The sequence below is a fragment of the Schistocerca americana genome, chromosome 8 (genome assembly GCF_021461395.2).
Source record: "Schistocerca americana isolate TAMUIC-IGC-003095 chromosome 8, iqSchAmer2.1, whole genome shotgun sequence".
NCBI classification, from domain to species: domain Eukaryota; kingdom Metazoa; phylum Arthropoda; class Insecta; order Orthoptera; family Acrididae; genus Schistocerca; species Schistocerca americana.
In genome coordinates, this window is record NC_060126.1 from 157,406,798 (window position 1) to 157,429,652 (window position 22,855).

The 22,855-nt window shown below is 42.0% G+C and overlaps 1 protein-coding gene across 1 annotated transcript in view; it reads right to left on the reverse strand.

Annotated features, from left to right (window-relative positions):
* Nucleotides 1–3,730: 3,730 nt before the first annotated feature.
* Nucleotides 3,731–22,855, reverse strand: part of LOC124545651 — a 45,584-nt gene continuing 26,459 nt past the window's right edge. Inside the window, exon 5 of the mRNA XM_047124597.1 lies at nucleotides 3,731–4,022. Within this exon, the coding sequence (XP_046980553.1) occupies nucleotides 3,781–4,022 (242 nt within the window). The 3' untranslated portion in view covers nucleotides 3,731–3,780. The remainder of the gene's footprint in view (nucleotides 4,023–22,855) is intronic.

The window sequence follows — 22,855 nt, forward strand, 5'->3', positions numbered from 1 at the left end:
TAAAGAAGTTATATCTTCGAATTCTGGATGGGTCACACATTTTTAAAAGTGTCACACGAAATACGAAAATACCGTTAGCAAGAAATGATTGTAACAGTGTTGTGGGGAGTATTCTATATAGCTTCACGTTAGTGTTAGTCTGAGAAATGGACAACAGTGGAGATATGCATTTACTTTGCGACCAAACAATTCACTTTTTTAGAAAGCATTGCTAAGATAGCACTATACGCCCACAATACAACGAGGTATGTGACGATGAGGTTATTCGGAGAGATATAAAGCGTGTACAGCATGCAGGTGACACAAACGTAAGGGCTGTGATGTTTGTGAGTACAAACTAACGTTAGCGTCTGAAACAGACTTACTTCATCCTTATGTAAGATGATGAAACTGCAGAAGTTTAAACAATAAGGATCCTATCTAGACAGTACGAAGATAAAAATACATTATTCGGTTTATACGTTGTAATACATTATCGTTTGAAGCTACTAGTGCACCCTTCGTTTCAGTAAGTAATTAGAACAATTCATTCATTATCCAGACGATATCATTGTTACAGGATCAATAAGTGCAGAACACTGCAAGAACTTCGAACTACTTTTCAAACTGCACCAGGGAAATGGCTTATGCTGTAAGCTGGAAAAGGGCAGTTTCTTCGATTCCAGTATCAAATACCTAAATCACATTCTCAGTCACAAGAGTATCGCAACGACGCGCGAATACGTTCACAAGATCACTATATGCCTAACCCTACTAACCTTAAACAGTTGCAGCCGTTCCCAGAAAGAATGAAACTACGCCAAGTTTATTCTCCAAGTGGCGTAAATCGCATACCCCCGAGATCAGTTCCGAAGAAGAGCCTCAAATTTTTGCCTTTGGCAGTCTACCGTCTTAAGGGTGGGCTCACGGCGGCTCTGGGTGTGAAGCTATGTACACCGGACTTGTTATTAACACTCATGATGGACGTGTGTCAGTACGGAATGGCCGCTGTTTTGTCCCATACTTCTCAGAAGGTCATTAACAGCCACTCACCTTCACCTACAAAGTGTTGACTGTGGCGCAGCGAGGAAAACACAACAATATTGTTTCTGATAGGTGTGGTGAACTTTTGCAATTGTGATTTGGTTTCCATATGAGAGAATGTCGAGTCGTTTTACAAATGAGTTAAAATATTCGAACCAGCAACGTATGGACATCATCTTATAAAATTTGACACTGTACGGTTCTAACAAATTAGCTACCTAACAATTTAGGTGTAGGTGAATAAAACGACAATTTTCGATAGGTATTTAATTTCGATGAATGACGCTGTCCTTCGTTGTAGGAGATGGAGTGCGTATCTCGGAGGCAAGTTAATATTAACTTCACAGTGCACCACATTTTTAATTAAGTTATTGAAGTTGTACGTCCACGTGTTGGCAATTATGTCGATACAGTGCAACCACATTATACGCATATTTTTCTGGAACACTCAAAAACAACTTTTCAGTAGTCCTTATAGATGTATTTGAACAGTGTGGTACTAGACAAAATTTGTAACACGTTCTCCAAAATGTAAATTCCAAAACAAGACATCACCGTAAATGAGCATTATGAGAGTATGAGCAGAGAACTAGTCATAGTCGTCATAGCATCACATGACTCGAATGGAGGGTCTTCGCAGGCTTTCAGATTATGTGAATTTCATTTCCGTTTTTATAAGAAAATATTGAAATTCAAGAAGTAAAAAAGCATGTTTTGAGCATAAGACGACATAGTTAACCATTTAAGACTATTTCCAGAAAACAGTCAAGTACCCTATCGAATGCGGGAAATTTTCTGCCTTCGTCCCAACCCTAGAGCACTATTTATCAGATAAGGAAAATCCGAAAGTACGGGAGATTGTTTAACCTTTTTACTTACATTTTGCTGAACAGGAGCCGCAATGTCTGCCACGATTGGCCTGTGAGATTCCTGTTCTGACACAAGTATCAGATCGTCCAGAAAGAGTACAGAAGAGTATACCTGCTGCCAGGAGATCAAAGAGTACACTTCTGATTAGGAATCTGAGGGAAACACTCATTGCTAGTTGGTGGAAGAGTGAGGGTGACTGATGAGATGAGTCTTGCTGCCGTCTAGGACGAGTCTCCTTTCGAGCACTGAGTACAGAGAGGGATCAGAGCTCAAGAGTCTCCAGCTCCTACTGCCGTCACCTTCCATATCACGCTACGAGTTCAGTAAGATGTGCCAGTACTGCGATCACCGATTCTGTAGAGACGTGGTATTAGTTCACTCCCTTCAGGAGACAGTTATTCAGTTTCGATGCTTCACAGCCATGTAGCTGTTTTCAGTGCGTACTTTAGCGATCTTAATGGTGTTCGCACCCACTTTTCTGTGTTCGCTTGTAATTTTGCTAACAGTGCGTACAGTTACTGGTCATATTCATGTATTAATCACGTAACGTAGCTTTTCTCGTGGTTACCCACCTGTACCAAGGTTAGAGTTCAGCAAGTAATAAATGTTCAGTTGTTTACATCAGTAGGTAACGCATGTGATTTGCTTTTCGATAACAAATCTGATTGTTATAGTGACTACTAGGTTATGTATGTTACAGATTATATAATCACTCCTATCATTAATAAGTCATATACTTCGTGTGGTACCGAGACTGTGTATATTAATTATCATTCAGTAAGACGTTAGTTATGTTTCCGGGCATATTGTTATCACCTATGACACTGTTGCTCCTTTAGCACCACCCAGGGGTCACGTGTAGGGTAAAATAGGTTATACCTACGGACTGAGGAACCCCTGCTGACTGTCTACGTTTAACTGGCATCAGTCTTGTGTACTCTGCTGCCGAGTACTGTGCACCTGTCTGGTTGGAAAGTGTATATGTGAAGAAGGTAGACACACAACTTAACGACACAGTGCGCTGCATTACTGGTTCCATCAAATCAACCCCATGCCACTGGTTAGCTGTACTGAATCACATCCCTCCACCTCACTTAAGACGGAAACAAGCTCTACTGAGGGAGGCCAAGAAAATCTCTGCATCATCCTCTCTACCACTGCACCAGGAGTTCTGTCATCCGCCACAGCAAGCATTGCAATCAAGAAGACCAGCAAGTGCTACTACAGGACAACTCATTGCGGATGGTTTTGATCTAAATGAAAGTTGGAAGCATTAATGGTCAACAAAAACATTGGGAACAAGAGCCAATCACCTTGATCTCATAAAGAATCCAAAAGGTTTTGACCTACCGAGGAACATTTGGTGCCGCCTCAACAAGTTAAGGACGGGACATGGTTGTTGTAGGTACTTCAGGTACAAATGGGGCTGGATCAGTTCACCAATGTGTGAATGTAATCAAAAAGCGCAGACAATTGAACATTTACAGAATGAGATTTTTCACTCTGCAGCGGAGTGTTTCAAATGAACATTTAGTCCAACGCTGTCGACATCATTCATCCCCTGGAATTCCCGATGACTTGTTCACTCTCACACCCAGCTTAATTAACTGTTTGAAAAACAAGGACTTTAAGGTTTAACCTTGTCTAATATCATATGTATATTGTATAAAATCATTTGCCTTATATCAACTGTATATTGTATAAAATCACCATACGATTAAATAAATAAGTGTTAGACGTTTCATTAGTGTCACATTATCACTTCCTTTCATTAATTTGTATGGTAATATGGCGCGCCAGCAAAAATGGAAGTTTCATTTCCAGTCATAAAACAAACTAATGCCTAGACACTTTATTTACAAAGTGTATGAATTTCGTTTACAAAAATTAGTCGATATGTACAGTGAAAGCGACAGCACATTTTTCGTAATTCTGTCCGTAGCGCCGTTGAAGACCAGCCAGGTGTCCGTAACGCGAGGACCCTCTGACGGTGCAGGGCGCCTGGCTGCCGGGGAGTCTGAGGATGCCGCCCGCAGGCGTTTGTGGCGCAGCTGCTGTCTCCGGTAAATTAAACTGAGCCAAGGGCAGATACGGAATTGTAAAGGTGCAATGAATCTCCTTCAGAGTTCCTGAGAACAAAAATTACATTTTCACTTACTTGCATATCACACAGCACAATTATGAACAGAATCTGCGGATTTCTACTGTTAGTATTAAAAGAAGCAAATAATTACTACGTGCTCTGTTAAGTACACTGTTTCGATTATTCACAGCAACATTAGCATATTTATATACCAGACACATTTCTAAAGATGGCAACCACAGTAGCTGGAAAGAAAAACATGGGCATAAAGAAGATAACTACGAAGAATCCTTAGGTAACACAACAAATGTTTCAGTTGATCGATGAAAGAAGAATGTACAAAACTGTTCAGGAAAAATCACTCATAAATGAAATAAATAGGAAGTGTAGGGAATATTACGTGAGATGGCTGAATGGAAAGTCTGAAGAAATCTAAAAAGAAATGATTGTCGGAAGGACTGACTCAGCATATCTTCTTCTTCTTCTTCTTCTTCTTCTTCTTAAGTTGCCAATCCTAAGATTGATTTGCAGCAGCTCTCCATTCAGTGCGATTGTCGGCCAGCCTCTTCAATTCCGTGAAACTTCCGCATCCTAGGTCCTGCATTATCTGGCTTATGTACTTTCTTCTAGGTCTGCCTCTTGCCCTTTTGCCCTCCACAAGGCCTTCCGTTATAGTGTGGAGAAGACTTTCATGTCTCAGAATGTGTCCCATCCATATATCTCTCCTGTTCTTGACCGTCTTCCAAAGAACTGGAACTTCCTCCGCTCTCTGCAGGACTTCTTCATTTGTCATCCTGGCCGTCCATGGAATTTTTAACATCCTTCGCAGACACCACATTTCGAATCCTTCAATCCTTCTTCTTTCGTCCTCTCCAAGTGTCCAGGTTTCGCTGCCGTAGAGAAGCACACTCCCAACAAAGGTCTTTATTAACCGCTTCCTTAACGACAGACTTATCATATTTGATGTGAGGAGTCCTTTCCTTTTATAGAATGCAATCTTTGCCTGATTTATTCTACTTATTACATATTTCCTACTACGACCATCTGATGTTATTCTGCTTCCCAAGTAGACAAAGTCTTGTATTTCTTTCAGCTTCTCTCCATTCAGCCTTATATTCGTAATTGCTTGATTACTTTGTTTGCTTGCAACTAAGATTTTTGTTTTTGACTTATTAATTTTCATGTTGTACCGTGTGGCAAGAGTGTTTTCCATTTCCTCCAACACTACTTGTAATTCTTCCTCATTTTCCGCTAGGACAGCAATGTCATCCGCAAAACGCAGCATATCAACTATTTTTCCCTGGATCCTGATTCCATTAGCTTGTCCTAACTTTTCTCTGACCTCGTCCATTGCTTTCTGTATGTACATATTAAAGAGGACAGGGGAGAGTGCACATCCCTGTCTCACACCCTGTTTAATTTTTGCTTGTTGTTGATGTTCCCCACATCTCACTATTGCCACCTCTTCTTTGTATATGTTCCATATCGTTCTCCTGTCCTTGTACTTAGCTCCAGTTTCCCTCAATATCTGGAATAGTTTTTTCCATTCAACCTTATCAAAGGCTTTTTCGAGGTCAATAAATGCTATGTAGGTGTCCTTTCCTTTTTCCATTCTTTTTTCTACTATGAGCCTTAGGGCCATAATGGCTTCTCGCGTACCTCTCCCTCTTCTAAAACCAAACTGGTCTTCTGTGAGCATGCATTCCACGTTCCCCTCAATTCTTCTGAGGAGGATGGTCGTCAAAATTTTTGATGCATGTGATGTTAGGCTGAGGGTTCTGTATTGTGCACACGATTTTGCTGGCATTTTCTTTGGTAATGGGACAATAATACACTTTTTGAAGTCCTCAGGCAGCTCTCCAGTATCATATATTTGGCAGATTAATTAATACAATTTATCTTTTATTTCTGTTCCAGCTGCTTTGATGATTTCTGCAGGCAATGAGTCAATTCCTGGTGCTTTTCCGTGCTTAAGTGCCTGTAGTGCCTGATCAAATTCAGACCTTAGTATGCTGTCTCCTAGTTTATCTTTATCTACTTCGTCCTCTCTTTCAATCATGTCATCTTGTACGTTGCCTCCATATAATTTCTCTAGGTATTCCTTCCACGTAAGTGCTATATCTTCATGATTATACACCATCTTATTATCCTCTCTTATTAGGGCATTACATCTAATCCTTTGTCCTCCTGAGAAGAAGCGTTTCACTGTTTTGTATGCTAATTCAAGGTTCCCTTTCTTCAGAAGGTCTTCAACTTCTTTGCATCTGTCTTCAAGGAATCTTTCTTTTACTTGCTTCAACTTCCTGTTGATTTTGTTCCTAAGCACTCGGTATGCCGTTTACCCTTCTTCCGTTTCATTATTTTTGAGCTTCCTTCTTTCCTCAAACATAAGTATTATTTCATCGGTTATCCACTCCTTCCTCTTTTCAGGTTTTTGTTTTCCAATTATCTCTTCAGCTGCTTTTATTAGGCCATCTCTCATATTTTCCCAATGTTGTTCTACATTCTCTATAGGATGCTGTTGAATTAGATCCTTAGCCCTTTCTTGGAACTCCTTCTGCGTCTCACGGTTTCCAAGCTTCCCTATATTCAGTTTTCCATTTCCTAAACTCAGCATATAGAAAACTCAAAACAACCTTTCGCCATAGTAAAAGCAAGGGTGGTAGCACTGAGAGTTCAAGGGGAATTATACTGCTACATGCAGAGCAGAGAGCAGATAGGTGGAAAGAGTACACTGAAGGCAGATGACGGCGATGACTTATCTGATTATGTGATAGAACAAAAAACAGGAGTCAATGTAGAAGTGATAGGGAAACCAGCATTAGAATTAGAATTTGAAAGAGCTTTGGAAGGCTTTAAATCAAATAAGGCAGGAGGAATAGAAACATTCCATCGCAATTTCTAAAATCTTTGGGGAAGTGGTAACAAAACGACTATCCAAGGCGGTGTGTGGAATATAAGAGTCCGGTGATATACTATCTGGCTTTCGGAAGAATATCATCCACACAATTCCGAAGATTGCAAGACCCGACAAGTGCGAGAATTATTGCACATTCAGCCTTACAGCTCATGTATACAATTTGCTGACAAGAATAATATACAAAATAAAGAAAATTAAGGACATGTCAGATAACGATTAGTTTGACTTTGGGAAAGTAAAGGCACCAGAGAGGCAGTTCTGACGTTGCTGTTGATAATGGAAGCGTGACTGAAGAAAAATCAAGACAAGATTTGTTGGCGTGGAGGAAGCGTTCAACTACGTCATATGATGCAAGATGTTGGAAACTCTGAGGAAAAAGGGGGTAAGCTATAGGGAGAAACGGGTAATATACAATATGTACAAGATAGTGAAAAATACGAGTGGAAGATCAAGAACGAAGTGCTCGGATTAAAAAGGGTGTAAGACTGGGATGTAGTCTTTAACCGCTATTGTCCCACCTACACATCGATGAAGCAATGATAAAAGAAATGTTCGAGAGTGGAATTAATATTCATGGTGAAAGGATTTCGATGATAAGATTCGACGATGACATCAGTATCGTCAGTGTAAATAAAGAAGAATTACATGATCTGTTGAATGGAATGAACAGTATAATTAGTACAGGATATAGGCTGAGAGTAAATCGAATTAGTGAGAATTATCAGAAATGAGAACAGAGAGAAACTTAACATTACAATTGATGATCACGAAGCAGATAAAGCTAAGGAACTGTGCTACCTAAGCCGCAAAAAAACCATGACGGACGGAGCAAGGAGGAGATAAAAAGCAGACTATCACCGGCAAAAAGTACCTTCCTGACCGAGAGAAGTATGCTAATATCAAAATTAGGCCTTAATTTGAGGAAGAAATTTCTGAGAATCTATGTTTGGAGCACAGAATTGTATGGTAATGAAACATGGATTGTGTGGAAAACTGGAACAGAAGAAAATCGAAGCACTCGAGTTGGGTGCCTTAGGGGAATTTTGAAAACTAGGTGGACCGATAAAGTAAGGATTCTCCAGAGAAGCTGCGGGGAAAGGAATATACGAAAAACACAGATAAGAAGAAGTGACAGGATGGTAAGACATCTGTTAAGACGTCATAAAATAACGTCCATGGCATTAGACGGAGCTGTAGCGGGTAAAAGCTGTAGACAAAATCAGAGATTGGAATACATAAAGCAGATAATTGAGGACTTAAGTTGCAAGGGCTAATCTGATATGATGAAGTCGGCACAGAAGAGAAATTCGTGGCGGCCCACATCAAACCAGACAGAAGAGTGATGACTCAAAAAGAAAAAAGCTAGGAAGCATCTTCTGCATTGTAGCTTTTGTGCTAGCTCTGGCATTACAAAGTAGGGGGACTACTTTTTTTTTTCAAGGTCCGATCAGTCGCGAAATTAAAACCACACTGAAAATTCGACGGAGCTTTCCGCAGATGTGTCGTGGAGTATCATTAGTAGGCCTGTCGATTGTATCTCGTGGCACTTTTCAGTTCTGAGACTGAGTGAGCACATAAAGATCCGTAGAAGAATAGTGCCTCCTACCATGTGTAAAGTGTATGCAGTCATTCGATTTCATCACGCTGAGGGGTTCCGCCTGATTTCATGCAGCCCACCTAACGTGACTCTATTGCGTGACAGCAAAGTTCAGCAACGGTGCAGGGACTTTGAAACAGGACGTACAGACATTCGTGATGCAGGCGGTCAGGGAAGGTGGCGAGTGTTAACAGATGGTCTCGCTCAACGAGTGGATCAGGAGATACGAGAATTTCGTCTACGAAGGGCAATGCAGAACAAGCGAAGAGGAATATTCCCATCAGGCATTGTCCTTCTCCTTGAGAATGGTCTGCTGCATACTGCAGCTGCAACAAAGATGCTCCTGCAGCGTTTTTTGTGGAAAATGTCTGATCACTCACTATATAGCGCGGACTTGGCTCTTTGCTCACTTTAACTGCTTGCTACGATGACAGCATTGTTGCATAAGCATCGAACTGCAGACCAGCGTAGTGAATTGGAGGAGAACACAGGTGGCTACCATCTATGAGGAGGATGTTAGAAATTTGGTACAGCGCTACGACTGATGTCTAAATCGGAGCAGCAACTGTATAGAGAAGTAGATGGAAAATGTAGCTAAATGCTGCAAATAAAATATTTCTATAAACGCTTGGCATTGTCTGCTGGAGAGCGATCACGAATTCTGTCTAAAGAAGGCTTCAGATATAAAGTTTGTTCTTGCCTTGATAGCATAGAGCTACACTCTTACTAGTTTCGGCTGCGCTAAAGTGCCATCCTCAGATTCTCTGTATGCAGCTTGATTTCATAAGCTGTAACCTGAAGATCTGAAGGTTGCAGCTTAGGCGTGCCGAAACTAGTAATACCGTGTAACTACATGCGATCAAGACAGTAAAACTTCATATCTGAAGATTTCTTTACATTACAACATTTTTCATTTACACCATGGTTTCCATTACGTGTCCGATCGGACACCGAAAACAGCTCTCGCACAACCGACAATGTGTGTAAAGCATGTAATCTAAAACTGGACAAAATTGCAGGAGGAATCCAAAATTGGTACAAGATTTCTGTAATTTAATGGATAGCACGTTCTGTACAGAGCTATGTATAGATACAATCTTCTTAACTGCCATTATTATGGAGATTATGTCTGAGACAGAATCGGCACTACTTTGAAAAGAAGGTGATTTCAAAATGAACTAAATATCCAAAACCCAGGATTTTGAAATACCCACGAAGAAAACTAAGAAGAAGATTTTCATTGGAAACGACTTTCTCACTAGAAAGTAACAAATTAATGACATTATTTCAGCATTATTTTTTAATTTCTCAATGGACTTTTCCGACTAGAATAGGTAGAGGACCAACTGCAGATAAAAGCGTCAAAATTCGGTGATACGCAGGATAGATAAACGAAGAAAGAAAAGTCGACGGATACCATACCTAACCTCAAATAACAATAGCCTACCAATACTGCTATGATAGGGGGAACAACATCACGTGGGATACTTCTGCTCCATGGTGTATTCTTGTGCTGCATTGTGTATTCTTGTCTAGCATGGTATATTCGAAACAGAATATCTGCGTTTCGCCCGCAGAGGCTGTCAGTTAAGAAAACCTATAGTCTATTGTAGTTTCAGTTCTTTTGGAAAAAACTTCAATACGTGAATAATAACCCTTCCTCTTCTCGAGAAATCTTCCCTAACGGGCTAGGGCTGTGGTTAGCACAATGGTCTCGCTTTCGGGAAGACGACGGTTCAAAACAGCTTCTGGCCATCCAGATTTAGGCTTTTCCGTGATTTCCATAACTCGTTTCAGGAAAACGCTGGTACGGTTCTTTAGAAAGGGCATGGTCCATTTCCGTCTCCAACCTTGAAACAATCCGAGAAACAATCGAAGCTTATGTATGACACGTCACTAAAGATGGGACCTTAAACCCTAACCTTTCTACCTTCTTTTATTAGAGCAGTCCTAAAAACTAACTCTCAGCAGATATAGCATGAGGGCCTCCTATCTCTACAGTGTCACGGTTTTTATTAGAAAAAAGTACCATAGAAGGCTAAGATCAGGTTTCTTAGAGGAGGAAACAGTTTAACACCCAAGCTCAAAAACAATTACAAATACTTTGTAACTCTCTGGGTTAAAATAAAGTTCACATAATACAAAAATGGAAAATAAACATATTACAAGAATAATTGATAAGAGACAACTTACATGCTGTAAATCAAGGGATGGACAAATATGTAAATAATAATGTGATAGGTAAAATAGAGTTGACATTGGATCCAACTCTCCTCAAATTCTTTTGACTCTATTTATGCCTATATTCATTGAACCGCTAATGGTGTGTGATGGAGGGACAGAATTAGAAAAACACCCTAGAGCAGCAGTCGCTCTCACGGGTTAGCTGGTCTTCCAGACAACGGACAATCTCCAGACCACATGAATTTGCAAATCAGACACCACTTTGGCAGAAGTCTACTTGATTGCTGAAGCATCAGAAGCTTAACAGTTGTAAATCATGTTTGCCTTTTCCAGCAAAAGTCTTCACTAGTTTCAGTCCCCATGTCAAGTGTGCTCTTTTGTTCTTTGATTTCTTTTAAGACGTATAAATACAACACTTATAATCTGAGAACAAGTAATAGACAAATCAGTCTATTTACCACTGTAAAAATGTTTGAGAAAACGCAAGCCGTTCCGGACAAGTTTTGCTGATGCATTATTTGTCCGCTATGTATCAAAATGAAATAATAACCACTGTTAACTATCGTGTCTCTTCACAAGGAATTTAAAAGAAATTTGCCTCCCTTCACAAGTCGTATCCACGTGAACACACGTCTTCAATTACAGACAGAACACAGATTGGGGCAGGAGGGTGAATAGGAGACTGATAACCTTTGAATGTTTAGTCTCGTCAGACCTACGATCAGCAGTAGTCTTCCTACTAACTTTGGCCATTCATTATAGATCACCATTTCAGTTTTAATACTCTGATATGAGTTAATCTTCTCACTCACGTACGGTACATACATATTCTAAAGGCCGCTGTCGTGTCGCTGCACCTAAACTCTCCTGTCCTTAATCGTTGCTTGCAGTTTCATCTAATTGTCACAATCTATCTTCTTCTCGACGGAATCCATATATGTCACTTTCTTTTCTAGCACTTTCTGTTCAAGAATATTAATAATGGAGGTGTTGTGCCTGGTGACATGAGCAATAAACTTTATTTTTCTATTTTGCATCTCCTTCATTAATCGTCTCTTTTCGCTGACTTCCCTCTAGACTTCCAGGTTGGTTTTTCTTTCCGTCCTGCTCGTTCTTGTCATTTCCCGCTATATCTACAAGTCAGCAACTGCAAGTAGATTTTTCTCCAATTCAACCATAGTCCAGCCTTCACTTGCATAGAACTACGCAAGGAGATGATTTTGCAGAAGATTTTCTCACATCATTATTCATAAATTTTCTGGTTTAAATGTTTTTTCTTGGTAATAAACGACTGTTTTGCCAATGGGATCCTCTTCTTCACTTCTATTAAAGATCAGTTGTCCTCTGTGACTGTACTAACGAAATAACAAAACTGTTTCACCTGACCAATTCTGTCACCAACTATTTTTACATTGGTTTTAGTTTCTGCCATATTTTTTTCCTTACAGCCGCTACGGTTGTTTTCCGTATGTTCAATTTTAATTTCGATAGTCTGAGAGTGTCTGATACGACTTCCAACATTCTATTCATTTCTTTTTCGGAATCTGCAACTATCAGGATGCCATCAGTAAATATAATACAATATTTCCTTTCATTCCTTTTATTCCTTTTGTCTTCTCCTTCATGATCTGATTAGCTTCCTCAATGAACACATTAAATAAATATGGCGGTAGGGGACATCCTTGTCTAACTCCTTTTCTAAGTATCGCCTCTTCCTCTTTGAGCTTTGGTTCTGATACTGTTCATTAATCATTCTTCTATCCTTCATCTCATTTCTTTTCATAATTCTGAACAGCAACTCCCAGTTCACACAGCCAATGAAGGTGACATAAGTTCTTACGTTCATATCCGCCCTTCTCTCCAATAGCACGCCCAAGACCGAAATTGTCTCTCTTTTGTGCTGCCTTCTCTCAATCTCAATTGCTCTTCTCCAGTACACTGACAACTGACTACTTTTCCTTTTATCTTATTGTTAACTGTATTAATATTTTGGAAGCATGTGATAACGTTGACAGTAGTGTATAGTTATTGGTTCTTTCAACGGCCTTTCCTATTTTGGACGTGGTACTTGTTCTGCATTATGTGAACTCTTCTGTCATGATTGCTCTTTCGTAGCAGTCAGTCATTACTATGAATAATTGATCTTTCGTGCTGTTACCTAAATTTTTCATTAATTCTGCAGGAATGTCGTCAACACCAGTTACTTCTCCTCCTTTATGGTTTGAAAGGACATGTTCCAATTCATATCTCATGCAAGGAAGGCCACACATTTCTATTTAACACGCGTTTATGTCTTCAGTTAGATTACTCCTATTGTTGATATCTTTACCGTCGCACACTACTTCCATGTATTCTTTCCAACAGCCACATCTCTTAATTCTTTATTAATACCACTCCCTCTGATTTTTCACCACTACGGATTTAGTTCCAGGTTTGAACAGTTCCATTTTCTAATAAACGTTATCCTGTTTTCCCTTTTTCTGGTCTTCTTCTATCTCTTCAGCGTTTCTTTTGGTCCATTTCTGTTTTTCTTCCCTGCATTTGTTTGTGATGTGATTTTCAGTCCTTCCGTAATCATCAACATTGTTTTCCTTCCTGAGTTTATTTCTTTCATGAATCAGGTTTTGTATGTCTTCTGTCATCTTAGGATTTCTAGGTTCAGTTTCCTTTTTGCTAAAAACTCATTTGTTGCTACAGTTATGTTATTCCTATCTTGATATTATTCTGTCAGTTCCAGCAGCTATTTTATTGGTTCTTTCTACAAAAACCATCTTTATTTCTTCTTGCCGTGCGGAGTGGCCGCGCGGGTAGAGGTGCCATGCCACGGACTGCCTCCCTCAGGCATGGGTGTGTGTGTTGGTCTTAGCGTAAGTTAGTTTCAGTAGTGTGTAACTCTAGGGACCGATGACCTCAGCAGTTTGGTCCCTTAGTTCACACACATTTGAATATTTTATTGCTTCATCTTTCAATTCTTCTACTTTCCATTTCTTTTTGACAAACCTCTCGGTTCTTTTAAACTTTATATAGCACTGGAAATGAAAATGAGCGTTTGGCATCATTGGCTGGGAGGCCCCTTACGGGGCAGGTGCGGCCGCCTTGGTGCAGGTCTTATTACATTCGACACCACATTGGGCGACCTGCGCGCCGGATGAGGATGAAATGATGATGAAGACAACACAACGCCCAGTCCATGAGCGGAGAAAATCCCCAACCCATCCGGGAATCGAACCTGGGTCCGTAGGACGGCAATCCGTCACGCTGACCACTCAGTTAGCAGAGCGGACTATACAATGCACTTGGATAATGAGAGTGTGTCGCTACTATCAATGTCTGGACATGAGCCCTGGCTTGATCTGATTCCGGTGCCTTTGCTTCATAAGTACATAATATAAATGAAATCGTCTTTTCCCTGGGGCCTCCCATGTGCACCTTCCAAGCGGAACTTTAAATACCGTGTTTGTAATAACTATACAACTTTGATTACAGAAATCTACCAAATTTTGCTTCATTTATTTCTTCCAAGCCAAAATTTCCTACTGTTTTATTGCTTGTATGGGATTCTACTCCTGCGTTAAAATCACCCATTACTGCAACATCTTCTTTTAATAGCTCTTCAGTATCTCCATACATAGTCTCCACTTTTTCCACGTTATATGCCGATGTTGGGGAATTCGTCTGAATTATTACCAAGTGCGCAGGTATGCTATTTATTTTTACCATCATTAACCAGTAGCTGACGTGGCAAGTATTAAAAACAATATGTCGTCATTTTTCTCTCATTACAATTGCCGCTCCATGATTTCGTCTTCTCTCACCGCCACTGTAAATTATTCTAAACTTATTACTGTAGAAATATTCATTTCCGTTCAATATTGTCTTACAAAGACATAACATATCTGTGTCTTTCTCCCTCGTCTGGTCTTTCACTTCATCCAGTAGCGTTCATATATTCCATGTTCCAATTTTCATCGATCTTAGGGGGATTTCATTTGATGATGACCCGAGAAGACCTCTCAGCTCTCCTGACGGGTCTTGGTTCAAATGGTTCAAATGGCTCTGAGCACTATGGGACTTAATTTCTAAGGTCATCACTCCCCTAGAACTTAGAACTACTTAAACCTAACTAACCTAAGGACAGCACACACATCCATGCCCGAGGCAGGATTCGAACCTGCGACCGTAGCGGTCGCGCGGTTCCAGACTGTAGGGCCTAGAACCGCTCGGCCACCCCGGCCGGCACAGGTCTTGGGTTTCGAGATCTGTGATCAGTGGTTAATTCCTTATTAACTTCAATTTTCGTTGTTGCGTCCTACGAGGAGCGTTCAATAAGTAATGCAATTTTTTTCTCGACCAATTTCTGTTTAAATAATCCAGAATTTTCTGTGGAACATCCTACAATATTCCCACTCGGGCCCCTGCAGTTTCATGAAGTTCCGATAGGTGGCGACGTCGTGCGTAATCTTGAAAATGACGTCTGTAAAGCAGGTGCGTTCCAATGGGAAAGCTGTCTCTGTGTTTCTTTTGGTGAGAAACCAGAGCATCGCAAATATTCATAGACGCTTGCAGAATGTCTACGGAAACATGGCAAGTAGCTGGGCGAGGCGTCGTTCATCACATAACAACGCTGCGCAAACATGTCCGATCTCCCACGTGCCGTCCGGCTGCCCCCGGTGTGACTCCTGCAACGCTGGAACTTGTGTACACTTCCATTCGAAATGACCGACAGATCAAACACCTCGTTGCTCAACGGCACCTCTCTGTTGGTAGTGCTGACACTACTCCTCTACCAGTTGGGGTACCCAAAGGCATGGTCCCACTGCGTTCCTCTCCGCATAACACGACCATCTGCGAGGATTGCTCACGCGTTACAAGGCTGATCGTCACATTATTTTGTCGACCATCCTCACACACGGATAAACACGGGTTTATCGCTTTGAACCGGTAAAAATCGACACTCCAAGATTAAAGTCGCAACCTCAGCTGGCAAAGTCATTGCGATGGTTTTCTGGGTCTCTGAAGAGGTTATTCCGATGTCCTGGCTCACGGTGCAATGATCAATTCGAAATTGTACTGCGCTACCGTCAGGAAAACGATGAACGACTTCGGCGTCTTCGTCCCTACAAAAATGCGAACAAACGTCTCCTTCTCCATGACAACCTAAGACCTCGCTCAAGTTTGCACACCAGAAAGTAGTTCACAAAACTTCATTGAACTGCTCTTCCTCATCCACCCTACAGCCTGGATCTCGCACCATCCGACTTCTATCTGTTCCGCCCAATGATGCGCGCAATCAGCAGGAGGCACCATATGTGAATGATGCAACTAGACGTTCGCTCCAACGTCGACCAATAAAGTGTGTAAGGTTTTGAGGACAGAACAACTACTGTGCAAGCTGTAAATGTTTTTGGTTTCATGTTGCAATGTTATCACAGAAATACATGCGTTTACACAATGTGACAACGTTACGACAGTTGTCAAACGAACACATCTCGTTCTCAGAAAGTGAAATAATCCTAAACACAACAATAATAAATTTTAACTAGAAGTTTCTGCACAAAATTATTCTTGCGACTACGCCAAGATGTTGGCCAGTACTACAATAAATCATACGATTCCGGTTCAAGGTTCGGTACTATTTAGGATGAGAATCAAGTCTACAGAGGATGATTAGTTTTGTGACAATTTGAGCAAAAGATTACCCAAGGTCGCTGGAGTTCACAGTGGACGCAAGTTGGTGAATCAACATGTTTACATCATCGCTGCGATGAGCTGTTGTCTGCATGGCTGCTCTCGCTCTCTGAAATTCCTATAAATAATTAAGCCTTTGCTGATTTTTCCAGCAGAATATATATGTTTCTCGTTATGCGAGAAAAAAATGTACTCATCCCTAGTCTTGGAATATGGCGATATGCACTCGCATGGCTGGAGCAGCATGCATATTAAAATGCCCTCTCAATCATCACAAGAACAATGAATTAACTGTCTCCCCACTTGGGTTCTTTCGCTCTCCTTGTCACGGCTTTTTTCGACCAATAGGAGCGGTCCTCTTATTTTGTGGAAACTCTCTCTGCCAATCGCAAGGACCATACCATTAAATTTTGTTCCGCCAATTGGACGTTCTGTGCCCACTCCAGGCGCCTAAAAGTTACATGCTTACATCACATGTGTACCACTCGCTGTTCACGAGATCAACTGTGCCAGAGGTTTTGTTTCTATCCATTTGGAATTCCGAAACACAATTAACCTAAAGCTTCTTTCTGTCCTACGTCAGATGGCCCGTTACTTGCTCTCCGCCGGCCGCGGTGGTCTAGCGGTTCTAGGCGCTCAGTCCGGAACCGCGCGACCGCTACGGTCGCAGGTTCGAGTCCTGCCTCGGGCATGGATGTGTGTGATGTCCTTAGGTTAGTTAGGTTTAAGTATTCTAAGTTCTGGGGACTTATGACCACAGATGTTGAGTCCCATAGTGCTCAGAGCCATTTTTGACTTGCTCTCCAGTATGCGTCACCTGTCGGGTCGCTGACTCCTGCTGCGGGATGCCCTGTAAGAGCTTTTTGTGGTGCCTCCCATGGTGAGGCCTCTGCTTCTGCCTGCACCTGCTTCCACACAAATCGTTTCCTCTCGCTGCTTGTTTAACTTCCTGCTCATTGGCATGCATTATGTGGGAGTGGTGTGTTTATACCATCGATTGAGCGTCATCCCTTTTGCATTACATGTTTATAGGTAAATCTACTCATTACTGCCAAAGTAAGTTACGTGTCGTATTCACCTTCCCGTTACGATGTATAAAACTCTTAAATAGGGTGCAAAATTGACATTCATTTATTCTGCCACCTTAAAAAAGTGGTGCCATGATAGCATATGGGCCCCCCAGTAGGGTGGCGTAAGGTCATCGCACTGAATGCAGATTATGTTGAAAAATAGTGTTTTGTAGCCAAAAGAGCGGGCAATAATATAGTGTATTGTTATCCTGAATAAAACCAACCGGCTTACAGAAAAAAATGTGTTACATTACTTATTGAACGGCCCTTGTACTTGGGAAGTCCTTATTAATATCTGCAACGGAATTGATTTCTCATGCTTCCTCCATTCTATGCTGCTGACCAAGTTGCTTTGATACATCTACCTTAATGGAAGATTCCTCATCCCAAGGAGCAAAGCATGGCCTGACCTCAATCCGCTGATTCACCCTCAGAGGAAGCTACTGGCGACATTAAAGGGAACCACTGTTTAAGTCGCTTTCTATGACAGAGAGAGGTTACCGTGGCTGAATCTTCGCCCGAACCCACCAAAGTGAAAAATAAAAAAAAAGAGCTTGTGTACTTTAAGGGAAACATTTTACAAAAGTTGTTGCGATTGAAGAAAACGAAATTTATGATTGTTGTTGTTGTGGTCTTCATTCTGAAGACTGGAGACTGGTTTGATGCAGCTCCCCCCGCTAGTCGATACTGTGCACGCTTCTTCATCTTTGCATAACTACTGCAACCCACATACACTTCATAGCAGTCAAACCTTGGTCTCCGTATGTAAGTTATAACCTGTCGAAAAATACTTTCCTCCATTACCAAATTAATTATATATATATATATATATATATATATATATACTACTGGCCATTAAAATTGCTACACCAAGAAGAAATGCAGATAATAAACGGGTATTCATTGGACAAATATACTAGAACTGACATGTGATTACATTTTCAAGCAATTTGGGTGCATAGAACCTATAAAATCAGTACCCAGAACAACCACCTCTTGCCGTAATAACGGCCTTGATACGCCTGGGCATTGACTCAAACAGAGCTTGGATGGCGTGTACAAGTACAGCTGCCCATGTAGCTTCAACACGATACCACAGTTCATCAAGAGTAGCGACTGGCGTATTGTGACGAGTCAGTTGGTCGGCCGCGATTGACCAGACGTTTTCAGTTGGTGAGAGATCTGGAGTATGTGCTGGCCAGCGCAGCAGTCGAACATTTTCTGAAGCGAGAAAGGTCCGCACCGGACCTGCAACATGCGGTCGTGCATTGTCCCGCTGAAATGTAGGGTTTCGCAGGGATCGAATGAAGGGTAGAGCCACGGGTCGTAACACATCTGAAATGTAACGTCCACTGTTTAAAGTGCCGTCAATGCGAACAAGAGGTGACCTAGACGTGTAACTAATGGCACCCCATACCATCACGCCGGGTGATACGCCAGTATGGCGATGACGAATACACACTTCCAATGTGCGCTCACCGCAGTGTCGCCAAACACGGATGCGACCATCATGATGCTGTAAACAGAACCTGGATTCATCCGAAAAAATTACTTTTTGGCATTCGTGCACCCAGGTTCGTCGTTGAGTACACCATTGCATGCGCTCCTGTCGGTGATGCAGCCTCAAGGGTAACCGCAGCCATGGTCTCCTAGTCCATGCTGCTGCAACTGTTCGTGCAGATGGTTGTTGTCTTGCAAACGTCCCCATCTGTTGACTCAGGGATCGAGACGTGGCTGCACGATCCGTTACAGCCATGCGGATAAGATGGCTGTCATCTCGACTGCTAGTGATACGAGGCCGTTGGGATCTAGCACGGCGTGCCGTGTTACCCTCCAGAACCCACCGATTCCATATTCTGCTAACAGTAATTTGATCTAGACCAATGTGAGCAGCAATGTCGCGATACGATAATCCGCAATCGCGATAGGCTACAATCTGACCTTCATCAAAGTCGAAAATGTGATGGTACGCATTTCTCTTCCTTACACGAGGCATCACAACAACGTTTCACCAGGCAACGCCGGTCAACGTTTGAGTATGAAAAATCGGTTGGAAATCTTTCCTCATGCCAGCACGTTTTTGGCCAGTAGTAAAAACACATGCTTCTATTTCTTTCTCATTGGCTACAAGTGCGTTTTCGAAATTTCTCCTTTGTTCCCTTGGATGCTTGCTCGCTATACAGACTGAACGTCTTGAAGGAGGTACAGCAATATTGTTTCAGTCACTTTTTGGACACTGGCAACCATTTGTGTCCTTCGAATCTGTAACCGTTTTTTCTGTACAAGTTGTAGACAACCCCCTGCTCCCTGTATTTTATGGCTGAACACCCATTTAGTAGGACGAAAATGTTTTCCTCTCCATTTGAGAGTCATTGAGTTTTCAGTTAACGCAGATTTTGAACTACTGGCTGATGGAGACAAACCGCCCTGCAGAGGAGGGCTACTGGTGACTTACGAGGTCCATCACTTGGGTTCGGCGTCGGCAGGCTCCGGCGAGACAGTTTCTGCGTCTGGCAGCCTCTGGGCTGCAGGGGGCGCGGCCGGCGCAGGTGGCGGCTGCAGCGATAGCGCCACTGCGTCTGACGTCGACTGTCCCAGGCGGGGCGCCGAACGCTGCTCCGCTGCACGCACACACAGCAGATATGCAAATCCTGAGGACTCTAACATGGACTTTAATGTAAACCGTTCCTGTAGTATCGATTCTGACGTTGTGTCAGAAGTAAATACTAAACACAATAAGATAAAATTCACAATGGAGTTTGGGAGTAACTTCATAAATTATTTATATCCAGCCACAGACGTCAGAAATCGTACTCTTGCTTCCAAGATTTATAGGAAACCTACCACCACAGATATTGCAATCCCTGCCGATTCTCGAAACCCAGTGACCTGTAAACATGCTGCCTTTCATTCAGTGATACATCGCCTATTATTCACCCCCACGAGTGACGACAATTTCCAAATGGAAGAAGTAGCGTCAAACAGTGGCTATCCTCCTGTTTTGATGGACTCCGTAATGAACAAAAATCAGGAACAACTGGTGTATTCTCTCCTTATCCTCTTCTCGTCTCATCACCGTAAGAATGCAACAAACGGTGCACAATGCCATATTTAGGAAAATTCTCACTGGGTGTATGCAGAAAACTTAAACCCAAGAACTTAAAAACATCATTTTATGTGTTCAACTTTTTTGGACACTTTTTTCCAAATCTTGAAGACAGCACTCGAACTTTGAAAAAGAGCGATATATATAAAATTACTTGTAATTGAAGTAAATTCTATACAGCTCGGTCTGTGAGGGCAACACGCTCGCATTTGAAGGAACACCACAGAAGTTGGAAACTTGGAAAAAGGAGAATCTACTTTTCCAGGCCATTTGTTTAAAGAAGGCCATAGTTACGAGATGCAACATGAGGCATTACATCGCCTTCATAAAGGAAAGGAAGGAAGATGAACTATCTTGAAATAATGAAAATTAACAAACGTATGTCCATCTGCTCAAGCTTAGTACTGAATTAGCAGACAGGTCCCTCACTCCCGACCTCTAACTGCGGATACTACGCATAATCGCCACGCGTAGTAGCCGTGCGGTTCAGGGCGCCTTGCCACGGTTCACACGGCTCCCCCCGTTGAAGGTTGAAGTCATCCCACGGGCATGGGTGTGTGTGTTGTGTTTAGAGTAAGGTAGTTTAAGTTAGGTTTAAGTTAGGGACCGATGATCTCAGCAGTTTGGTCCCATAACACCTTACCACAAATTTCCAACTACGCATATCCCATCCAGGCCGCGTAGGAAATTACTTCTCTTACTCATACGCACAGCTGCTACACTTACCCATTTAATCTCGCCATTATGTCTTATCTGATTGTAATTTATTGTTCAGCCACATGCTTGGAACATGTCACTAAAGTTTATCGTTCAGTTTATTTCCTTCTATGAACAATTGTTGATTAGTTAATGTGTCGCATATTTCATCTTAGTTAAATAATCTTACATCGCAATAACACTAAAATAATTTCTCTAGTTTTATTCCTAAAACTAAGATTAAGATTTTGAAACTCTGCAAATGGAGATATTCTGTATACATACAAGGTCATAATCTTCGTCCTAATGAAATTTCGTTGCATCACATATTCATCCTTGTACCTGATGATGGCATTACAGCCGAAAGCCGGTTTGTGAAATAAGTAATCAATATTGTAGAAGATGATACCAGTGTTGCGTGTGTTTTCATTCACACTAAACATCTACATTTTGTGTACATTGGATTTTGCTAAATGGTGACAAACTCCAGGAAACGATCCCTAAGAGAATAAGGAGAATAAGAGGTCATACGTGCGTACGGCAGGAAATGCATGGTGTCTGTGCTACGGGACATTTATTATTCATCGTGCCTGTGCAGTAGAATGCAGTGCACTATGTACCGTGATGTTACCACGGCAAGCCTTTAACAATGTACGCACATAATAGAGCATCGACTGAGGAACATGTTTAGATGTGTCATTCTGCGACCGAATGGAGTCATAGGCAGCGTGAATGCATTGTTTCAGTATCTGCATGTCGATTTTCACTCCACATACACCACCATGCAATATCTACGTTACCCTTCGTTCCAGCGAAGGATGACTGGTTCCACGAGACGGTCGCCAACAACACCCGTCCACCCACTGAGACTGAAACGGTGCTCCTGACGGTTCGCTTTCACCATGCATGGGAATTCTTCGTAGCCCACATGTGAGGCCCCTCACAAAGGTAGCCTCATCTCTGAATGGACTTACTGACAGAAATTCCAGCACCATGGAGTCCTGTGCAACGAATCAGCTGGAAATCATCGCCGCGGAGGTAAGTCCTTAGGTGATAAGGCCGGCGTTGTAGGTAACACGGAGACTGGCAGTTGTTGTTGGAAAAGTTCCACACGGTCTTGCGTCTTACGTCATGCTGGTGGGCCACCTGTTTGTTGCTGATAATATTGTACAGTGTTCCTCCGAGATCTGTGTCAGTACCGGGCTCACCCGCCTTTCATGGTTTCCCATTGCCGAAACGAGTCTGTCTCGCACGAACGACAGAACAGTCTTACAGACATGATAATTAATTGAAACCCTCAGCTGCCGACATGTATTGTTGATATACCTCGATGGGGACAGCTGAAAATGTGTGCCCCGACCGAGACTTGAAACCGGGATCTCCTGCTTACATAGCAGACGCTCTGTCCATCTGAGCCACCGAGGACAAAGATGAACAGCGCGACTGCAGGGACCTGCGCGCCTCCCGTAAGACCCACATTCTCAACTGTCCACAATCTACATACGTAATGTCCTTAATACACTCCTGGAAATGGAAAAAAGAACACATTGACACCGGTGTGTCAGACCCACCATACTTGCTCCGGACACTGCGAGAGGGCTGTACAAGCAATGATCAC